Raw genomic sequence first — 22,509 nt, 5'->3', positions numbered from 1 at the left:
AGATATTATTCCCCCATTTTGTGGATGAAGAAATTGAGATTCATAGAGATTAAGAGTATTGTCAATGATAACCCAACTAGTAAGTGACTTACTTTGGACCAGGCTCATGTATCAGCTTCTGTTCTCACCTTGTGGCAAACCTGCAATAGGACTCAGTGGTTTTTTGGTATCAATTATGTAAGAGTACATTTATTAAAGTGTTAGTGACCCATGTAGATTTTACTGGAGATTTTTTAAAAGGGGATTTCACTGTAGCATTCTTTTCTCACTAATATTATTAAAAACTCATTTAGTGGTTAAGAAAGTATGAACATGTCATAGGAATGGCAAATGTGATCTACATTCCAAAGGTGGTTCCCAGCCTCTCACTCTCCTGTTCAAAGTCAGCCTACAGAGAACAGTCACCAGAGAGGGACCAGTGATGGTACTCACTCCCTCACCAATGCATTTCTTAACGCCTTGATGAAAGGAGACTGTCCTCTGGACACACCCAGGATTAATAGTTAGCAGGTGGCTAAATAGGTTGTATATTACTTCTTCTTCCTGAGCTATCTGAATCCTTCCTTGACATCATAGCGGGGAAATTGTGGCACATCATGCTCACTGACTGTAGGCCCTACTGAGTTCAGCCTTTAGTTAAGCCAGCCTAGCGACCAATAAAGCCACTTCTGGGTATTCGAGCCACACTGTCAAATCCTGAATCCTGAGTAGGTGCACCCAGATCAATACATTCTTTCTCTTCAACCTCTATTTTCTTATTTTTTTGTTTTATCCTAATACCATGTTCCTCAGTGTTGCCTTCCCACTTCCCCCTATTCCTGCCCAATAAATTATCTGGATATCACATATGCATGTGATCAACCCAGTTCAGAATTCCATGAAGTCTAGTTTCTGAGGCCAGTCCTACTGTCAATAACTGTATGGTCATAGTTCTACAAGAAAATAGGTAACTGGCCCTGGGTAGTTAAAGGGGCTATTTATAAAGATGAAGGCTGGTTTGGGATAAAGTAACAAGGATGGTTTAGTACCCTATCTGTTCTCCCTGGGCTGAATGGGGAAGAGGATGGAACCGTTTTCAGAATACAGACAGAAGGACTGTATAGACGGGACAGGAAGCTTATCCTTCTGTAGAGGACATACCCAACATTCAGTGACTCAATAGAGAGGGTGCTGGGAGGAAAACGAGTTCAGCCTCTCTTCTCCCACTCATGCCCTCCATCCATCTCCCGGCCTACACTGGCCTGGCTAGAAGGAGTCTACTGATAATTTCCAAAAATGTTGGCCTTCTGAGGCACAGAGTAAGGTAGAAAAGGGAGAGTGGATCTTGAAGGGGCAAACAAAATCTACCCAAACAATAGGCCAAATATTAATGTAGGATTATCTATGATATTTGAAATATAGTTAGGAAATAGCTAGAAAGGGGAGAGTGGATCTTGGAGGGGCAAACAAAATCTACCTAAACAATAGGCCAAATATTTAATGTAGGATTATCTATGATATTTGAAATATAGTTAGGAAATAGCTATGTTCAATTATAATTTTTACCTAGATAACTAATTATATTGAATAGGTGACTATACTCACGTTTTTTGTTTGTTTTGGTACTCATTTTGTGAAAACGGAACAATTAAATATTCAGAACTTCAGGCAAAGAGTTTATCTTAAGGGATATTTCAAGTTTTTAAAAAATTTACATTTATATCAGAGTTATGCTCATTTGCATTTAATGATCACATTACTCCAAACATTTGTTATTTAACAAAGAATAATAAAGTATTTTCTCTTTTCTCCATGTTGGCTGTAACTTAATAAACAGGAACACTGTCCATTTTTATTATAATCTATACATAAACATTATATATATTTGGTTAGCAGTATTTTTATATAAAAAATAATATCATGGGGTTGTGTGTAGAAAGCATAAAGAAATAAAAAAAAGTAAAAGTGATTAATTAAAAAATAAGTTTTTTTGTAGTAGTATTTATACCATCTTCTTTTTTTAGAGTATGTATTTGGAAGGTAATAAAGTTAAACCATGTCTTTCTTGTTGGTGTTTTAATTGTTAAAACTTCTATGGGTAACCAATATTATGACATGCTACTTAGCTTAAAAGTGGTCTGAACAATCTCTTTCATTCATGGTTTTCTTTGGTACCCGTAGCGATTAAATCAAAGCCTTTGCAGAGAAAGTCTGGAATAGCAGTAAGCATATGGACATTAGTCTTCAAGTCTCAGATCTTTAAAATGTGGTTAAATTGGGTCCTACTTCCTATGGTGAAGATTACCTATGTTGATTACCTGAAGTGCTTAGACAGTTCCTGGCATATTGTAAATGCTCAGCTAACTTAGCTTACCTTCCCTCTACGCTTTTGCCTAGTTACCTCCTATTATCTTAGGACTCCACCCAGAGATAATTAGCTCAGAGGGGCTTTCTGGGATCTGCTATTCCGCAAATTAGAGAAAACTTTCTAATATAGGTCTTTACAGTAATCTGTATTTTTCCTTTATAGTACTTGGCTTGTAATTACATGCCTGTGGGTTCATTAAATCACTGTCCATTTCTCTTGCCCATTTAGCATTATGAGTAACTGTTCTTGTTTTGCTATCCCATGTCATGAACTGATGGTGAAAAAATATTTGAAACAAACTGACTCAGAGAACTTAGTATGGCAAGCCTACCACAATTGTTTAATAATTATCTTGATTATTAAAGGTGGCAATAGGCACAACTCTGAAAATTATTGGCAATACCTAGAACTGGAAATGCATTTATAAGACAGTCTTCTTGAACCTATAATTGTTCTTCTCAGCAAAGTACTTGTTGAGCTTTGCCCATGTAGAACTTAAATGCACATCTATCCCTGGTTCCTGATGCCAAAGAGTGCACTGAGTCCAATATCTGTTTGGTTCAGGCACCAGGTGAAGTTATATAGTTACCAATAAGTAATCCTTGCTTATGAAAGGCTTAGTTCCAAACACTTAAGCACTTCTCTCTGTAATTCTAGTCTGAACTAATAAGAAAGTACTATTTTTTTAAATGAATGATTTTTGTTTGCACAAATCAGAAGAAATTGAAATATTATACTATGAAGAGATATTAAGCACCTATTACGCACAATCCAGTTTGGGATATGAGCTATTCATGGTGGAGAATTTGACTTTTTTATAACAATTCTGAGGCTTCCTGAGAGTGAAGAGCCATTAGACAGAGCAGGCCAAGTGGGTTGTGCAACAGCAGCCTGACACATGGGAAGAAAAAACAAAAGACGATGAACAAGCACACACTGGAGGGTGACTGAAATGGGGTAAAGAGAGAGATTTCAATTACTGCTCTAAATGGAAAATATGTTACTCATCTGTTGCTATGTCAATTATCCCAAATGTGGCAGCTCAGAATAACAAACATGTAAAGTCAACCATTCTGTGGGTCAGGATTTGGGGCTGGCTCAACGGGGTAGTTCTGGCTCAGGTTAGGCTGTTGGTCAAGGCTGTAATCATCTCACCTTGGGAAAGATCCTCTTCCTACAGCACTCATGTGGCTGTTGGCAGGCTTCAAATGGACCTCTCCAGAAGCTTACTGAGTATCCTTATGACACAGCAATTGGCTTACCCCAGTGCAAATGACTCAAGAGACAGATAGCAAGGTACTGCAAGCAAGCCTCATGGTAATCACAAGATGGAAGCCACAGGTTTTTTTAGAGCCTAATTTTAGAAGTGACATCCCATCAGTTCTGCCATATTCTGTTCTCTAAAAGAGAGTCACTAAAGCCAGCCTGCATTCATGGAAAGAGAAATTAAGCTCCACCTCTTGAATGGAGAAGCATTAAGGAACTTGTGCACATATTTAAGAATGATAGAGGAAACATGAAAAGACAGGGAAATATCCAGATGTGTAGGTGGTACCTTATGCATAATGTCTGGGCTGACCTTTTAATTAAAGCTTACAATATAAAGTAAGATTAACTATTTCCCTCCAGCTCCTAGGAATCAACTGTTTTTGTGTATGTATGTATGTGTGTATATTTCAAAAGGCAGGAGCAGGCCTGAGAGGAACTCCCCTACAGTCAGGTGACATATAAACCAACACCGTAAGGTACAATGCCTTGATGTCAAATCTCAAGAGCAGTCAGTAGGAAAGGAGGATTCAGCATGGCTTATGGAAGTCAAGAACAGCTTCACAGAAGGCACGAGTTGCTTCAAATTGTAAATATTAATGTCATATATATTTTGCTTTTTATTGAAGAAGAGATCTTTCAAGTTAGAGTTTTGCTGTTTAAATGAAGCAAAAATATCTGTGTTCATTTGTTAGCTGTGTCTTTTCCCTGTCTCAAGTTCTTGATCTCTTTAGTTAAAAGGCTTTAATTCTTTAAGTTATGCAGTATTGAATAAAGATCGCAAAACATTCTCTGAATGATGGATAGTTGCACCATCCATCCATTTAGCTCTTCTTTTGAGAGAGACAGACAGACACACACACAGAAAGAGAGAATCTCCACCCACAAGCATTGGCATGATTCTGGGTGTACCAGCAGGCATGCAAATTCTGAAAAAAGGGAAAGTAGGTTGCTGTTCCCATCTAAATTCTTATTAGTCCAAAAGCCATGCTCTGGGAGCTATGTAACTCTATATTCATCAGTTAAACTTGCCACGTTTGCTATGGTCATTAGTGCTTCAAGCAAACAAAAGAAATAAGCAATTAAAAAAAAACAAAAACAACCAACCAACAAAAAACACTGTACCTCACCTACCCTTATATTATTTCCTTGATTAAGCACAGAGCTAGTTTGCCACAGAAAACTTTGGGGTTTTTATCCTCTTTACTCCTATAGTGTCAATGGTGCTGATGCAGCTGCGTAATTTGCATAGAAAGTTGCTTGATTCTGTAGTCAGAATACCAATAAGGTGGCCTCTTTCTAAGCATGTTTATTCTCTCTTGATTGACTCTTCACTTGCATGCTTTTCTGCACAATGCACACTTACTTGCATATTCTCAGCCATCTGTCAAACACTTACCAAGACTTAAGTCTGGCCTCATAATCAAACTTGAATGCTATGGAAACATTGGTACATATATGGCCCAATACTATAGAACTGTAACCACAATCATCTTCTTAAAGAAAATAATCAATAAAAATATGTTACTCTATATACAATCTTGGTTGACTTCATTTAATTACAGAAAGTTGTAACAGTTAAGTCTACAATTACCAAGATAGAGTTAGTTATACATTTCTAGCAAATGACTTCTTAGTAATAAACAACTGTGGTTCTCTAGCCACATGAACTATATAGCAGTCCAACATGATTTCCAGCCTGTAGAAAGGAATCTACTTCGTCATTCTATTAGTTATGCTACCTAGATTCAGACTTCCTCTTCATAAATTTTGGACTTTACTAACGAGAACAACATTTGGAAGTATACTCAAGGGAAGAACAGGACAAGAATAGTTTAAGTTGGAATTATACTAGAAAATCCTAGAAAAGTCTGGGATGGATGGCCACATGCTTATAGATGATCCAACTCAATTTTCCATCTAATGCTTTAAACTATTTTACAAAATATCTTTCCACAAAAATCATGTAGCTGAATTAGAAAATACTCAATGAAGATATAATTTATTGCCTCTCAATTCATTCAATAAAATTTAATAGGTGCCTTTTGTTTGCCAGGACCTGTGCTAAGAGTTGCTAATATCAAAGTGTGGAAGGCATAAGCCCCTGCCTTCCCACATCTTATCCTTTCCATTTCTGGATATGTCTATTATTTAGAAAGTGATTGCATATACCTAGTCAAAGTCTTCCCCAAAAATAGCCAGTTACTGGTCTTTGGTCTGCCATCTGGGAGTTATACAGACAAGACAAATCTCTTTTTTATCCTGCCAGAACTTCAGATCTGAAGATAGTTATTATATCTTCTCTGAACTTTTTCTTCCTCAGAGTCAGTCCTCTGGTCCTGGAAAATCCAGGTTATTTTTCTCTGAACACATTGTGATTTGAATATGCTCCTTTTCAAATGTGGGCTGCTGAACATTATATAATCTGTTTTAGACATATCTGGACATCTTAGAGAAGAATGAAAGGATCATTTTTTCTTTAAATCAGAAGCTTGAATTATTAATGGATTCTTCTGAGTATACAATCACAGAATAGAGACATATTGATTTTTCTTATGCTTCGTTCATCCTGCCACTTCTTACCATCTATTGGCCAGATAGTATCTTAAGTAATTAAGTAAATCCCTGTAGCTAGCGTCCTTGTTTTCCAGGTCTTGCTGTGATCACTCTGGACATTTTGCTGATTTATATAACTCATGAATAATAAGATGCTTATCCATGAGTAACAATTAAATCTTCATTTGCAATAGAACCTTTGGCTTTAGGGAAAAAGAACACTGCCTAATCACATAAACATGAAATGCATCTCTTCAAAAAAAAAAAAAAAGACATTTTCATAATGTTATGCAATCTTTTAAAGTTAAATAAGCAAGAAAAAAGAAATAATGCTGAATAAGGAAAATAAAAGGAAATGAGATAAAACTTAGATAGTTTAAGTCTTTACTCTGGAAAAACAGCTATATGCTATAATACATGCTGACTGCAAAAAATTTCAGGACATACAAACAAGTGCATAGGGAAAGCAGAGATTATGTGGTACACTATCAACATCAAATGACTACAGATAAAGATTCGATGTCTGTCCTTCAGGGCCTCTTCTCTATGTATATATACATGCATATGGATATAAAATTATAAACTGCAATCATAAACACATTTAGTAGTCTGGGTTTTTTTCCCCACTTAACATAGTGTGAATAATTTTCCACCATAAACACAATGCTATATGAGTACTCTTAATAATGACAGCATTACATTAGATAGAGGCACCACATATTTTTAAAACATTTTTTTTTCTAATGAGACATTTAGGTACTTCACAGTTTGGGTTTTACATTTTTTTCTACTATAAACAAATATGTGCTTCCATAGTTTTGCACATTGTCTGATTACCTCTTTGGGAAAAACTCGAGAAGTACAATTATTGGCTCAAGAGGTAAACACATTTTGAAGTTTGATATATCTTGCCAAACTGCTCTCTGGAGAGTTTACCATTTTATACCCCTCCCATCAGTATATGAGAGTGTCAGTTCACCACACTCTCATAAGACAATGTGTATCATTGTCATTTTTGAAAATTTGGTCATTTTAGTTCAATTTGCATTTCTTTGAGTATTAATGTGAAAATTTTTATATACATTTATTGGCTTTTTATACATCTTCTCTTCTAAATATGCATTGTTAATTTTTCCATTAATATGTTCTCCTTTTGCTCATTGAGGAAATTACGCATATTTTTAAAAGATTTTATTCTTTTGAGAGAGAGAGATGCAAAGAGAGAGAGAGAGAGAGCATGAGCAGGGGAGAGGCAGAGGGAGAAGAAGCAGACTCCCTACTGAGCCCAGAGGCCAATGTGGGGCTTGACCCCAGGATCCAAAGCCCTGAGACTGTGACCTGAGCCAAAAGCAGATGGTTAGCTATCTAAACCACCTAGATGTCCCAGAAATTACATGTAATAGACTATTGTATCTTTCCGTCATTTGAAGTGTAAATTTTATTTTTCAGAGTGAGTTTGATTTGTTTGTTGCATTCCCCTCCCCAAAAATAGAAGTTATAAATTTTGATGTGGTCAACATATTAGTGGCCTCTGGTGTCTCAGTCTCAATTTATAATGATTCCCATTACACAACAAACATTCCCAAGGTGGTCCATTTAAAGCAGACTCTTCATAATTAAAAATGAGTAATGTGAGCATATTTCTTCTATCTCAGCTTTTAATTTTCTGGTAATCGGTTTAATGACTGGTATTTAAAAGGATTGATTCAGAGTTTTTAAATTACACACTGAAATAATATTCTCCAAATATAATGTTTTGGGTTTAGGCAATGAAATAAAATGTTCCTTCTTTTACATTAATTGATTCAGTAAAAAATTATCAAACACTAGGTGAATGCATATAGTTCCTATACTGAGAAAAACAAGAAAAAATAGTATCAGTTGTCCTGATCTCAAAGAACTGCATAATTAGTTCCCAAGATGTAATGCTATATTTGGAAGGCATTTAATGCTGAGGAAAAAAAAAAAAAGGTAATGTTAAAGAAAGTACTCTTTCCTCCCTCCCTTCCTTTCACCCATTCTACTATTTTCCCTCACTGCCTTTCTCTTTTCTTCTTTTCTTCCTTTTTCTATTTTTGATTCCTTAAGAGATGGGTCCCTCAAACTGAGCTATAAGGGAATGCTTTGGGTTGGCAGAAGAGAGGTTGGGGAGCATTTCAGGCAGTAGGAAGAGTTTACTTCATAGCAGCAGGAAGTAGGAAACCTGTAATTATGAAAAAACCAATCAGAGAACTGGCCACAGAGGAGCTGAGATTAATGCTAGTGAACCAACATATGAAAAGACTTGAGTGACAGGTTCAAGAGTTTATGTGCCATGTGATCTGTGATGGAAACCATCTTTAAATTATGCTCTGCCATTTATCAATTATTTTACTGGAGGCAGATCCCTGAATTTCTCTTAAAAGATTTATATTTAGGGAGGGATGATTATTTTTCTGTGCTTTGAAGAAAAAGGGCTGGAGTGAAGTTTGATAAATTGTATACCCAAGCGTCAACTATTTTCTTTAAATGATAGATTCCATAGTCAGTCACACACGCCAGGTAGACCCGATAGAGTTATTTTAACACAACAATTTCTGATTGATTTTCTTTAGCAACACCCAATGTGAGCAGGTCAAACTACAAATTATGTCCTGTATGATTTTCCCTTCCAGCAGTTTGCTAATACGATCATCCAATGAGGGAAAAAAAAAAAAAAAAGCCTTTTTCAAGATTAAAAATATTATCTGGATAAGTTTAGATTATTTTGATAGGTACATCTCAAGGGTAAACTGAATAGAAAAAAAGATATCTTTATAGCTACGCTTCAGTTGCCTTTCTCCTTTTCAAAATATGATCAGACATGTGATGTTTTTGTTGCTTTTTTTTCTCTTAAAAGGGTGAATGTTTACATAAGTCTCATATTTTGTTTATTCAGGACACCGTAACTTTATAGTTTAAAGAAAGGAAATAAAATTTATGTTCTTATCTGGTTATTTTTCCCCCCAAAGCTAACAATTTTTAAGTACAGTGTCATTAACACCCATAATCTGTGTGGGTTTTGAAATAAGGATGAAAAAGTGTTTTCTTTATTTTGTTTTTGCTTTAGGAATAAGTGCTCAGAACATGAAATTATATACAATTGACATTCACTGATTTTAGAGAGGTCTGAATTTTCTACATTTGCTGACGTTAAGTGGTATTATTTTGGGTTATGAAAGGCTGCCAAAACATGACTCTAGGCAAGGTAACCACTTAGGTATATTTATCATTTTCTTTAAATATCTTTCTAAGTATACTATATTTATAATAATCAGATTCTGCTACAGTACCACTTGTGAAAACAGGGCCTGCACCAGCAGCTGCACAGTTTGTACAATGCACAACTCCATTAATCACATAGACTACAGTGTGAGTGGTGCCTCCTGGGCTTGTGCAGGGGGAGTCCCTGTGAAGATGTCCATGTTATAAAGTAAAATTCTGAAACATATCAAGTATGTTGGTTTACACGGTCAAAAATAAAACTATATCTATCTGTTACATTTTGTAAATTTAGAGAAACTATCAAAGAAATCTTATGAGGTTTTTATATTCAAACACAAATATGTATGTGTGTATGTTTAAATATATATATAACCTTTGAAGGTACAAATGATCCAAGATTTGATGTGTTGTCAGTTTGGTAAAATGAAAATGAATAAATATTTTTAAAATGTACTATGTATACATAATTCATTATATCAATTTTATTTTCTTAGGAAAAATTTGGGATGCTATAGCACAACACCAGATTTTTACTCTATAAATCACTTTCCAGCTAAACCTAATTTATACTTAAAATGTGGCAGCAACACACTTGCAAAGTATTTAATTTTATGGATTGAGAGTTCACCTATTTTTCCTATTCAGTCTTTTATTTTGTAAACACCCAGATGATCTCTGTCAATATATTAGTATGGAAACATGTTTATATGTGTGCACTTAATTTACAAAATGTGCCTCAGTACTTCTCGGGAATGCACTAGGTAGGGAGCTCTCCATCCTTATTAGCATTGCTGCTGTCTGTGTTCCAGTTGGCCATTCTAATAGGTGTGTAGTAGTATCCCATTGTTATTTTAATTTGCATTTCCCTGATGAAATATGATGTGGAGCATCTTTTCATATGCTTATTTGCCATCTGTATGTCTTCTTTGGTGTGGTGTCTGTTAAGATGTTTGGACCATTTTATAATTAGATTGTTTCTTATTGTTGAATTTTAAGAGTTCTTTGTATATTCTGGATCAAACGTATTTTTTGCAAATATGTACACCCAGTCTGTGGCTTATCTTCACATTCTCATGATATTGGCTTTCCCAGAGCAAAAGGTTTTGATTTTAATGAAGTCCAGCTAATTCAATTATTTCTGTCACAAACTATGCCTTAATGTTGTATGTTAAAGTTACGGCCACACCCAAGATCATCTAGGTTTTACTCCTATGTCATCTTCTAGGAGTTTTATAGTTTCATGTTTTATATTTAGATCTGTGATCCATTTTGAGTTAATTTTTGTAGAGGGTCTAAAGTTCTGTGTCTAGATTCATTTCTTTGTATGTGGAATAACCAGTTGTTCCAGTACCATCTGTTAAAAAAAGCTATCTTTGTTCTATTGTATTGCTTTCCTCCTTTGTCAAAGACCAATTGAGTATATTTATAAAGGTCTATTTCTAGGTTTTCTGTCCTGTTCTATTAAGCTATTTGTTCATTCTTTATGGATACCACACTGTCTTGATTACTTTAGCTTGATAATAAGTCTTGAAGTCAGCTACTGTCAGTTCTCTGACTTTGTTCTTCTTCTTCATTGCATTGGGTAGGCTGGGCCTTTTGTTTTTCCATATAAACTCTATTTTTTAATTTTTAAAAATTTAAAAAAAATTAATTAGCCAACTAACACATTGTTAGTTTCAGATGTAGTTAAACTTTAAAATGAGTGTTTTTGATATTCATAGGATACCTTTTTGGGACTTTGCGATTGCATTTAATCTATACATCATGTTGGGAAGAACTGACATCATAACAATATCGAGTCTTCCTACCCAGGATCGTGGACTATATCTCCATTTATTTAGCTCTTGATTTCATTCTTCAGAGTTTTGTAGTTCTTGTCACACAGATCTTGTACTTATGTATTTAAATTTATACTTCAGTATTTCATTTTTTAGAGCTAATGTAAATGGTAAACTGGCAAAAGGAACTACTGTATGTAGGGCTTTAGTAATGTGGTGGTGGGGTGTCAGGGAAGAGAACATGTTCTATAGTTCTATGACTACCTATCAGTCTTTTAGGGACCCTGTGCCTCTGGACCGTAAACTTCACAGGAGTTTCTACTTTTTTCTCCCTCCTTAGATGGGACAGCATGGCTAGAGTGGGCTGGAGTTGGGTGTTTCCATTTGCCCAGTTGGTCAGACTGTGATAATACCTCAGCCGGTTAGGCTCTGGTTAACTCATTTCCCTTAAGTGCAGGTCCTGTTAGGAATAACTAAGTGGTCTGGCATATTTCAAAATGGTTCTTTCTCCTCTCCCCCTGCCAGGAGCACAATGGCATTTTTCTCAATATTTGCTGTGGACTTCTGATGAAGCTCTGGGAGGTAAATCTCACAATTTAGTGGGGCCCCTCATGACTGGGCCCATTTGGAGTTTTAAACTCTCAAGAGTTGTTGGCACTGAGCCTCCAGCAATTCATCAATTAGATTTCAGGTTTTCCTACCCTAGCACAGTTCCCATGGCAGTTTCCACTCATGAGTCTGTTACAATAAGCCACAGTGACCTGTATTTGCCTATCTGTCTCTCCAATCTTGGGGGGAGCCATCCACCCTGCGTCCTTCCCTCTCATATGGATTGAAGAAGAGTTGTTGATTTTCAATCTATTCAGCTTTTTACTCTTCATTAGGATAGACTGGAAAATTCAAACTCCTTACCTGCAGATCTAGAAACCAGTACTCCTACTTGTTTTTCAGAAATCTAACCTATTATATCAAACACATAGCCAATTATCCTGATTGATTTTCAATGTCACTTATTTAAATACTTAATAGCACACATTTGTTACATTTGATCTATTTTAATTACTATTCTTATTAATGCTCAAGGGGTCTCACCTTTGACCAATGATCCCATTGGTCTGTTTGCCAATCCCTGTCTAAATACCATATTGTTTTAACTACCATAGCTTTATAGACTGCTTTGGTATCTAATATGGCAATGCCTTCTCTTCTTCTTCTTCTTCTTTTTTTTTAAAGATTTTATTTATTCATGACAGACACACACACACACACACACACAGAGAGAGAGAGAGAGAGAGAGAGAGAGAGAGAGGCAGAGACACAGGCAGAGGGAGAAGCAGGCTCCATGCAGGAAGCCTGACATGGGACTCGATCCTGAATCTCCAGGATCACACCCTGGGCTGAAAGTGGCACTAAACCGCTCAGCCACCAGGGCTGCCCAGCCTTCTCTTCTTCTGCCTCATCCCTTACTCTATCTTCTTCCTCCTCCTCCTCCATCATCATCATCACCATCAGCAGCAGCAGCAGCAGCAGCAGCAGCAGCAGCAGCAGCAGTATTTGGTTAGTTATACAGTTCATCTATGATAGTTTATTTTTCCTTTAATATGAAAGTTAGAATTAAATTCATGTGTGTGTGTATTTCTAGTATGTAGCACATACAAGTATTTATTAAATCAAAGTCTATATTAGTTTCCTATTCTTGCTATACCAAATTACCACAAATGGAGTGGCTTAAAACAATACAGATTTATTTATCTTACAGTTATGAAAGTCAGAAGTTCTCAACTTAACATGGTGACAGGGTTGCATTCATCCTAGAGGCTCTAGAGGAGACTCTGTTTCCTTGCCTTATCCATCCCCTAGAGGCCACCTTAATTCCTTCACTCCTGGCTTCTTCCTCCATTTTTAAGGCCAGCAATAGATCTTTAAATTTCTCTCCCTTTCTCTGACTTTGACTCTCCTTTCTTCCTTTACTTTTATAAGAAACCTTATGATTACATTGAGCCCACTTAGATAATCCAGGATAATCTCCCCATCTCAAATCCTTTAATTTAGTCACATCTACAAAGCTCCTTTTGCCATGTAAGGTTACATATTCAGAGGTTTCAGGAATTAGTATGTAAGCATCTTGAGGTGGGTGGGGGGGAATCATTCAGCCTACCTATAGTCTACCTATAGTCACTTTTGGAAGGTACTAAAAATTAAATTTATTATTTTGAAAACTATCAACAAAAGGAGAAGAATCTAGCAGCACTTATTCTGTCTTTTCTAAATGAACTGTATCTCAGTTTAATCAAATAATTGAAGAATGGAAGTTTTTATTCATCGAAGTATCCAGATCATCAATGAAAAAAAGAATGATGAAGTAGAATATCACCATTTTTAACCCTTAATGAAATAATAGATCTAAGTAATGATGATCAGTGGTTGCTAACATTACGAAAAAGAAAACCAGACATTATCTGTCTCCTAATATAACTGTAGAATACCACCTATAAACTCTTCTAAGCATTTGAACTGAAGTCAGTCTTCCAACATTTAACTACCCATTTACTAGAAATATGGAAGATAGAGATATGTTCAGAATACCACAGGAATGTGATTGGCAAACTGTGGAAAATTCTATAGGGTAGAAGACATGGATTTTTCAACAAATTATAAGGAAATAAAAAATACAAATAGTAAACATATAAATTTAAAATGACATAAGAATCTAATTGCAACATAGGTATTTTATTTGGGTGCTACCTCACACATTCAAATACATGGATGCGTAAATAAATACAAATACAACAAGTTATAAGATAATCAGAGCTCTTGAACATTGGCTGCATAAGTGATGATATTAAAGAGTTACTTTAAATTCATTATATTTTAGGTCACATATTAAGATACTTAACCATTATGGCCATAAGCTCATAACTGTTGAAACTAGGTAATGGATATATAAGGCTTAATATCCTATTCCTTCTATTCTGTATTTGGTTAAAATGCTCCACAATAAAAAATTAAAATAATATTTGTAAAGTGCCACTATAATCATGGCACATTGTGATTATACTGAGTTAAAGGCTAATTTGGAATGACGTGATATCTTCATAAATTGAGTCTTCTCAACTGGGAACATGTTTTACTTTCCACTTACTCAGATTTAATAAGAATTATCTCTACTAAAACTACTCATTTTTGTATTATTTTTGCATGTTTTTGTTAGGGTCATTTCTAAAAATGTTATGGTTTTCATTATTATCAGTGTGAGCCTTTTTATTGAGTTATTACCCAATATATAAGAAAATATTCTTTTCTTTTTTTAAAAAAAGATTTTTATTTATTCATGAGAGATACAGAGAGAGAGAGAGAGGGAGAGAGAGAGAGGCAGAGACCCAGGCAGAAGGAGAAGCAGGCCCCATGCAGGGAGCCCAAACTGGGATTCAATCCCTGGTCTCCAGGATCATGCCCTGGGCCGAAGGTGATGCTAAACCACTGAGCCACCCAGGCTGCCCAAGAAAATATTATTTTCTTAATGATGGTTTCATATCATACCATCTGCAAACAATGAAAGCTTTGTGTCTTATTTTCAATATTTTTCTTTTTCTTCTATTTTGACTTCTTTTTTGTTTTATTACATTGGCTAGGAACTAAAAAGCATTGTTGATAATAATAATCAGCTTTGCCTTGTTCCTTAGGGGTATTTTAATGTTTTCATTAAGATACTTTTAGAGAGTTTCTTGTGTTGGCATATTCTCAGTTAAGATTATAATCCTAAAAAAAAAAAGAATATAATCCTATAACACCGATTAACTTGGGTTTTTTTAAAGTGAAAAATGGGTGTGTAATTTTATCAAATGCTTTACCATATCTATTGAGATGGTCACTTGGTTTTTCTCCCCTTAAGCTGATAATGTACTTGATTGCATTAATAGATATCTCAGTGTTAAACCACCACTCCATATATGGAATAAATCCTATTTGAACATCCAATCTTCTAGTATATTTCATTTTCTAATATTTTATTCAAGATTGTGGCATCTATCTTCATACCTGAGATTGCCCATAACTTTGTGTTATTCTTGCTCACTTTTCATTATAATTCATTATCAATTCATAGAATAAGTTGAAAGCATTCTCAGAATTATACTAACTTCAAAGAATAAGTTGAAAGCTCTCCATCTCCTTCTATCTTCTATCACAATTTTTATATAAAAGGAAATTATCAACTTTAGACATTTTGGTGAAACTAGCCTATAATATCTTCTGGGTCTGATGCTATTTTTACATTTGGATTTTTAAATATCTTATATTATTATCATTCCATTAATATTTCCTACATCCCCTCAAGTAAATATTGGTAATTTACAGTTCCAAGTTTTTTTCTATATTTTCAATCCTATCTACATAAGATTATACCTGATACTTTATTAAAAGTTTTCAAATCCTATTTTGAATTTCCAAGATCTCTATTAGTTCTTTTTTTAAGAATACAATAAAATTTCAAACTTTCTTAAGAATATCAATCAAACTTAAAATCTTCTACCATTTGCTCTATCAACTCTGTTCCTTAGCTATTATTTGACTTGTTCATAGAGTTTCATGTCTACCTATGATTTTATTTTCCTTAACTGCTTGGTGATTTTGGGCTGCCAGCTTATCTTTACATTAGATGGTCTTGGTTCACTTGCCTAGAGATGTTTGTTTGCCAAAACTTTCTGCAAGAGATGGTAGGAGAAGGGCAAATAATAGCTTACATCACTATTTTGATAAAGTCACTTTTCCCTTTTGTAATGGCTCTTTCTGTTTCTTTTGGGGATCTATTTATCCTCTGTCACTTGTTCAATATGGTCTACTTGGATCTTCTAGTAGCATTACTCCACTCCTCTGGCCACAGTGATTAATTGAGAGTGGACACATGGCACAAGCAGGGCCAATAATAGTAACATTGCAAGGAGGAATGTCCCTTTCTCCTGGAGTTGCTCAACTGGACCTGTCTCTGTCATATCTCCCACTAGCTAGAGGAAGGACTGTGTGCAGTGGAGGGGGATGAGATCAAAATAAAAAGAATCAGAGAAAAGAGATGAAAAGGTCTAAGAGAGACAAGAGATTGAGATATTTGCATCAGTTGGTTCAGATGGTTTGACTAGGTACAGCCAGTTAACGTTAGGCCAGCTCACTCTCAATTTACCAGCTGGTCACCAAGTTCTATACCCTTCCTTTTTCTTATTTCTTGAACTATTTTAAGTGAGATTTCTTTCATGGTACAAAACAAACAAACAAACAAACAAAAAACAAAAACCAAAACAAAACAAAAACCCAAACACAGTACAGTGTCTAACTCATTCACAACCTTTAGATTTCCTCTATAAGCTTTAAACCTACAGTTTACATGTTCCTCTTTGTCTTCTATTTGTTTGCATAGGATCTTAACACTTTGGATCCTACACTATTATTAATTATTTAATCACCTTTCTCCTCTCATTAGATAGTCAACTCCTTGAGGACAAGAATCGTTGCCTATCATTTTGTGTCCCTGGAAGTTAACAAAACCTACAATGTACTATGGACTGGGTAACAGATGTTGAATGAATAAATACATAATTTTATAGTTATATCACCTCATTTTAGTAGATTCTTGGTGGTAGATACCTGACTGGAACCATGACTTGGGGAATCTGCTACGAAGTTTTGATCATCACCATTGCTAATATCTGATAGTGTTCTTTGTGTGCAATTATTAAATGTTTCTTGTAGTTTTTAGGTAACAAAAGCAAAGAACAGAAGTTTCCAGGTTTCTTCCTGAGTGTGGCCTTGGGCCAAGGAAAATATATATATCCTAAGGAGAGTCTGATTCCCGTACAATTTCTGTGTCACAGGATCTCTTTTTTTTTTTTTTTAGATTTTATTTATTTATTCATGAGAGACACACACACACAGAGGCAGAAACATAGGCAGAGGGAGAAGCGGGCTCCATGCAGAGAGCCTGACGTAGGACTTGATCCCAGTTCTCCAGGATCATGCCCTGGGCTGAAATCGGCACTAAATCTCCAAGCCACCCAGGCTGCCTGGTGTCAGAGGATCTATGGGCTAACTGCACTGTCACAGACAGGGAGAGCTCCTGCCTTAAGTGACTAAAAGGTAGTCCTCATCTCTTTATTTATTTAATTTGTTTATTTAATTTAAAATTTTAAGTAACATACAATGCAATATTGGTTTCAGGAGTAGAATTCAGTGACTTATCTTTTTAAATACTGAGAGAAACTCATATATTTCATCTTCTCAAGTGGCTACAACTATGGGAATTTGCTGCCTCCATTCTGTCATTATCCTAGCTCATTCTGGTTGTTTGCTACCTTTCAAAATAAGATGTCTGATCTGTGAACCACCCAATGAACTACAAAATGTCATTTATAGAACTGTATCTGTAAATGTTTTAGAAATATTTCTAGATTACGGAGCATCTCAGGTCAGGAAAAACGATTTACTGAAAATGTGCCTCTATGATCTAAGCATAATATGAAATTTCTTGGAAAGGGTGAGTAGAGATATACATAAATGATCACTAAATTAAAAAACAAAACAAAACAAAAACCAATTCTTTTAAACTAAAACCCAAGAAAAGTATGACTATGGTTTATTTCTGTTCTTTTCCTAACAAAAATTAATATTTAGTAATTATGCTTAGAGGGGATTTATGTGTTTTATTATAATTGCCTATCCACAATTAAGAAAGAAACTAAATTTTATCAGTGTTCTTTAATTTGAACACTAGCCTGAGAGCTAAATTTGGAACATTTATGCAGTTGTTGTGTGGACCTTATTTGGTCCCAGAGCACTGAGGTCAGCATGAATAATCACATTAGCAGGGCAGACCTCTGCCTTCTCTATGAAAGGTTGTTAATTAAAAAACAGATATTTGCACCAAGGGTTATCAGACACTTCTACAATGCCATTAAATATTGTAGTATAATACCTACTTTGGTTAATCCTTTAAAATACCATGAGTGGTCTAATTCTTGAAGACCTAATATCCTTTCACTAAAGATTTTTTTACAGCTCTGGTCAGCTTGGAGAAAATACAAAAGACAAAGGAAAATAAAGGCACCAAAACCAGTCTACTTTCTCCATTTTTTCTTTCTATAACCATAAATGTCACCTAAATATATTCTTACAACAAGGAAAGGCATGATTGTGCAATAACAAAGGGAAAAGGGAGTTCTTTATGAATTTTTTTCTTGATGATTCTAAATATCTGCTTGTGCTGCTTTTGAAGCCATTATCATTTTCCCAAAGTTTTGCTGAATAGACGAGATAGGGTTGTATTCCAAAGTGATCATTATTGCAACACTGTTGTACTACATGATGTAATTCTCCAGTGGAAATGTTTTCAGTGAAACTTTGTCAAGTGACACCTAATTTAAGATATAGTATGAAAAGACTAAGAGAAAACTTTAAGGAAAGTCAAAGGCAAAAAAGGCTCCTTGTTTTCCTTTAATTCACTTAAAAGACCAGCTTCTTATGAGAAGTACCCACATGGAGGATGAGTAACAACCAATTGAAGTGATTAAGAAGCAAACACTTTATAAAATCCACTATAACAACACTCTGGCAGAAGTTGGCACATTCCACCTGGTGTTTAATATCAGGAAAACTTCAAAGATAACATAAATATCTCCTTATTCACTGTTTATTTATGACCATGGCCACTCCTATGCCTGATACTTCTGGGCAACATAGCCTCCTCCATGTTTGAGAAGCTAAGGAGCACTTTTTATGGGATCTTTAGCCTCCTTCAGATGTTTTCTTACCCAGGATTCATTTCTAGCAATTATGGTTGTATAATTATATGTAAAGCTGTTCCAAAGAGTTTTCAGATAGATCAGTTATTGTAGAAACACTTTTGTATTCAATGTCACTGAATCTCTTACATAGTTTGGTTGAAGGGCTATGGTGCATTATACTCTGTTTTGGTAGAAAAACAGCACCTCATCTTTGCCTTCAAGGAAACTGCAGTTGAATTGTGTTGACTATATTAATCCACAGAAATAATTAGAAAATCATATTAGCATAGTACATATTTATGTGCTTATTGGTATAGTAAGTGTAGCTAGAATAAAATAATAGGATGTGATTAAAGACGTTGTCTAAACCCTTCCTTTGAGATGTGATGCAATTAAGGAAGGTTTGCCTCGTTGAGGAAGTGGGATTTGAATTAGACCTTAAAAAATGAGTAGATTGGGGAAAAATGTGAAATTAGAAGAGATTTAACTGAATTAATTTATCTCACTTTTCCCAATTTTCTTTGTATGAAGACATACATAACCCATTCAATTTTGATTTGTCAAATATTCCATAAATACATAAAGTATATATGATTAACAATGCTTTTAATTCCAAAAGACAGCTTATTTTCTTAATCCAAAGCTCACTTTATGTAATTATTCTTTTTGCAAACTACTAGTTGGTTATATTAACACTTGAGTAATCTTGACAAGAAGTTGCTTTAAGCAGTTAAAGATCCAGATGCTGATCAGCATGCATTAAGTGATTCAGCTTAATTGGTTTCATCTAGATAAATTACTTACCTTAGTTCCTATCACAATTTCTTCCCTGGTAGAGTAGAACAGAAACTCATATAGCTTGTAGTGTTGAAATAAGCTGAAACACAAAAGAAATGTGCAACTCTGATAAATTTATTTTAGGAAAGAAATATGTAAGAGTATTTATTAAAGGAAAGTTATTCATATTGGCCAAGCAAAAGACATTAAACACTAATATGGAGTTAATTATGTCTTTTATTCCAAATGAATTGTCCAGCAATAGTAAGAAACTAAAGATTTACTTTTTTGAGACATTGACTATAACAGTAGCTAATATAAAAACAGTAAATTAGGGCAGCCTGGGTGGCTCAGAGGTTTAGTGCTTCCTTGAGCCCAGGACATGATCCTAGAGATCGAGTCCCACGTCGAGGCTCCCTGCATGGAGCCTGCTTCTCCCTCTGCCTGTGTCTCTGCCTCTCTCTCTCTCTCTCTCTTTCTCATGAATAAATAAATAAAATCTTAAAAAAACCATAAATTAATCTGTGGTAAGTGGATAGGTTTAGAATAAGGGAGCAATTAGATTGCATCTTGACTTTTTTTGGTTGATAAATAATGCACTGTCCCTAAATAACACCAAATTTCACATTATTTTTCATGTTTGGCTTCAAACTGGACTCAATTTCCTCTGGAATGAATGACACTGAATTCTATATTCTACTTCCGTATCAATTACTTCTCATGCTCTCAAGCTGTTTCAAGATTAAATTAATCTCTGATAACACCTGAAAATGATGCAATATGAACTGAAATCCATTTAGAATTTGTCTGATTTTCTTGTAGAATATTTGATCACATGTCAAAGAGAGGAATTAATTTAAGGCAGATAATTTCTTTAGTTTCTACCCAAAGACTAGATGGTCAGTGTATAAAAACTGTGAAGAGCTAAAGGGTACGAGTTTCTTAAAACAAGTATTTCTAGTATGTTTACAGATCTCAGCAATGTATTATTGAGAGTTAAAAATTTACTGAAGGGCTGATTTCTAATATCCTGTTTGTGATAATATTTGAATTTTTCTAATTCTCTTCCTGCTGGTTGGGAAAATTAATAGACTCATAATACAGCAAAATGCCCAAGAACAAAAAAATTGTCTTAGTGGTTTCTCTTTCACTCTGGTGCCTTTTGCTATTTAAGAAAATTGATTTTAATATAACTGAGAAATTAACATTTGCAAAATGTAGCTACAGAGCATGTATAATAATGGCTTCTCCTGAATGCTGTAATGGATCAAAGTTTCAATTCATTTGAAATCAATGAAGAAATCCTCAGGCAGCTGGGTCTCTCTCAGTTATATCAGCAGTTGATTTCACTACTAACACAATCCATTAAAAAGTGATGGGTATGCAGACTCAGTCATGGTATTTTTTTTTCAAAAAAACTCGTACATTCAAATTAGTCATCAACACTCAGAAAACTAACTTAGCTTTTGACATTACTTTGATTTGTTGGCTAGAAAATGCATCAAGATTAGTGAAGTCTGATGATTCAATGAAGCAAAATAAATTCAAATTCTCCTTCCCTTATATTGCTTACCTAGAGAAAGCTTTGAGGTTAAAAATATTAGGCTGGCAATAACCAATTTTGAGTAGAAAAATTAAAGACTGTGGAGTATTTGGAAATAACTTGGCTTCCTCTCAGTGAATTAGTGTAAAATTTTCCTTCCATCTTATGTTACACAAAGAAGTTAATTCATAAATCTTCCTTCCTGCAATTTTATAATCTTTCAGTCTTATTCTCCTCATTGCATATAGGAATTAGATTGTCTCATGCCAAAAGGGAAATTCACTTCTTACAATGAAAATAAAATTCATGACTTGGATGAAGTGGTCAAAGATGAAAGTTGGGGCAAGGCCAGGACTAGGGTAAAACAGATGAAGGAAGGGAAGCACCTAAGGAGGTACTTTTCAGGGCCAGGTCAAGTTGCCTCCATTGCTTCACTCTGGTCCCCATCTTGGTTGAGGTTATCTAACTTTACCAAAGATCTATTAGATTACTTCCTATGGGAATAAAGTGACACCTCTGCTATGGGAATACATTTCCTCCTCCTTCCTTTAGAAGGAAGACATCCAGCTGACTCAAGCCCCTAGACTATTTTGTTAAACATCTTGTCTTAGTTCTAAATCAAAGAGAGAATAGTCAGAAATAAAATGGGTCAAGACATTCCATGGCTCCATGCCAGGAAGTAGGATACCCTGTTGATCACAGAGGGTCAGTGCTGATTTTCTTATATTGAGTAAATGCCTGTGCACATTACCTTCACCTAACTCCCAAAGAATAAGTAGAATACACAATGACAGAAGTGTACTTGGACCAGACATATCTAAATGATGTCTTATACTGAAAAGCTTCAGTAGCATTTTATATTTATATTTGTATATATTATATAAAATATATTAATGTATATATTGAATAAGTAGATTGGTCAGTACTTACAGTAATGTTAGTGAGGTATTTTGGTATTAGTTTTCTTCACAGATATATGATGGAATATACAATTTAGATTCTATTAACAGTATTAAATAAAATTTCAGTTTTATTGCCAGTTAAGTTTCATGTGCTATAGGTCATGTTCTAAAAACTACTCTCCCTAAATTGATGAGGGCTTTCACTGGTTGAGTAAATTTAATATCAGATTAAATTGAAACATGCTTATACTTTCAATAATTGAGTTAGCTTCATATTTATAAAACTTCTTTGTAGTCATTAAAATGAAAAATATTATCTGGTTTAATT

At 34.8% G+C, this 22,509-nt stretch overlaps 1 protein-coding gene across 8 annotated transcripts in view; it reads right to left on the bottom strand.

Moving 5' to 3' along the window:
* Positions 1-22,509, bottom strand: part of CABCOCO1 (ciliary associated calcium binding coiled-coil 1) — a 117,372-nt gene that overhangs the window by 61,904 nt on the left and 32,959 nt on the right. For all 8 annotated transcript variants that reach the window (XM_072756117.1, XM_072756120.1, XM_072756118.1 and 5 more), the window contains one exon: positions 19,764-19,836. In XM_072756117.1, the coding sequence (XP_072612218.1) occupies positions 19,764-19,836 (73 nt within the window). The remainder of the gene's footprint in view (positions 1-19,763; positions 19,837-22,509) is intronic.

Source organism: Vulpes vulpes, chromosome 4 (assembly GCF_048418805.1).
Source record: "Vulpes vulpes isolate BD-2025 chromosome 4, VulVul3, whole genome shotgun sequence".
Taxonomy (NCBI): domain Eukaryota; kingdom Metazoa; phylum Chordata; class Mammalia; order Carnivora; family Canidae; genus Vulpes; species Vulpes vulpes.
This window is presented reverse-complemented; position numbering and strand designations above follow the sequence as displayed.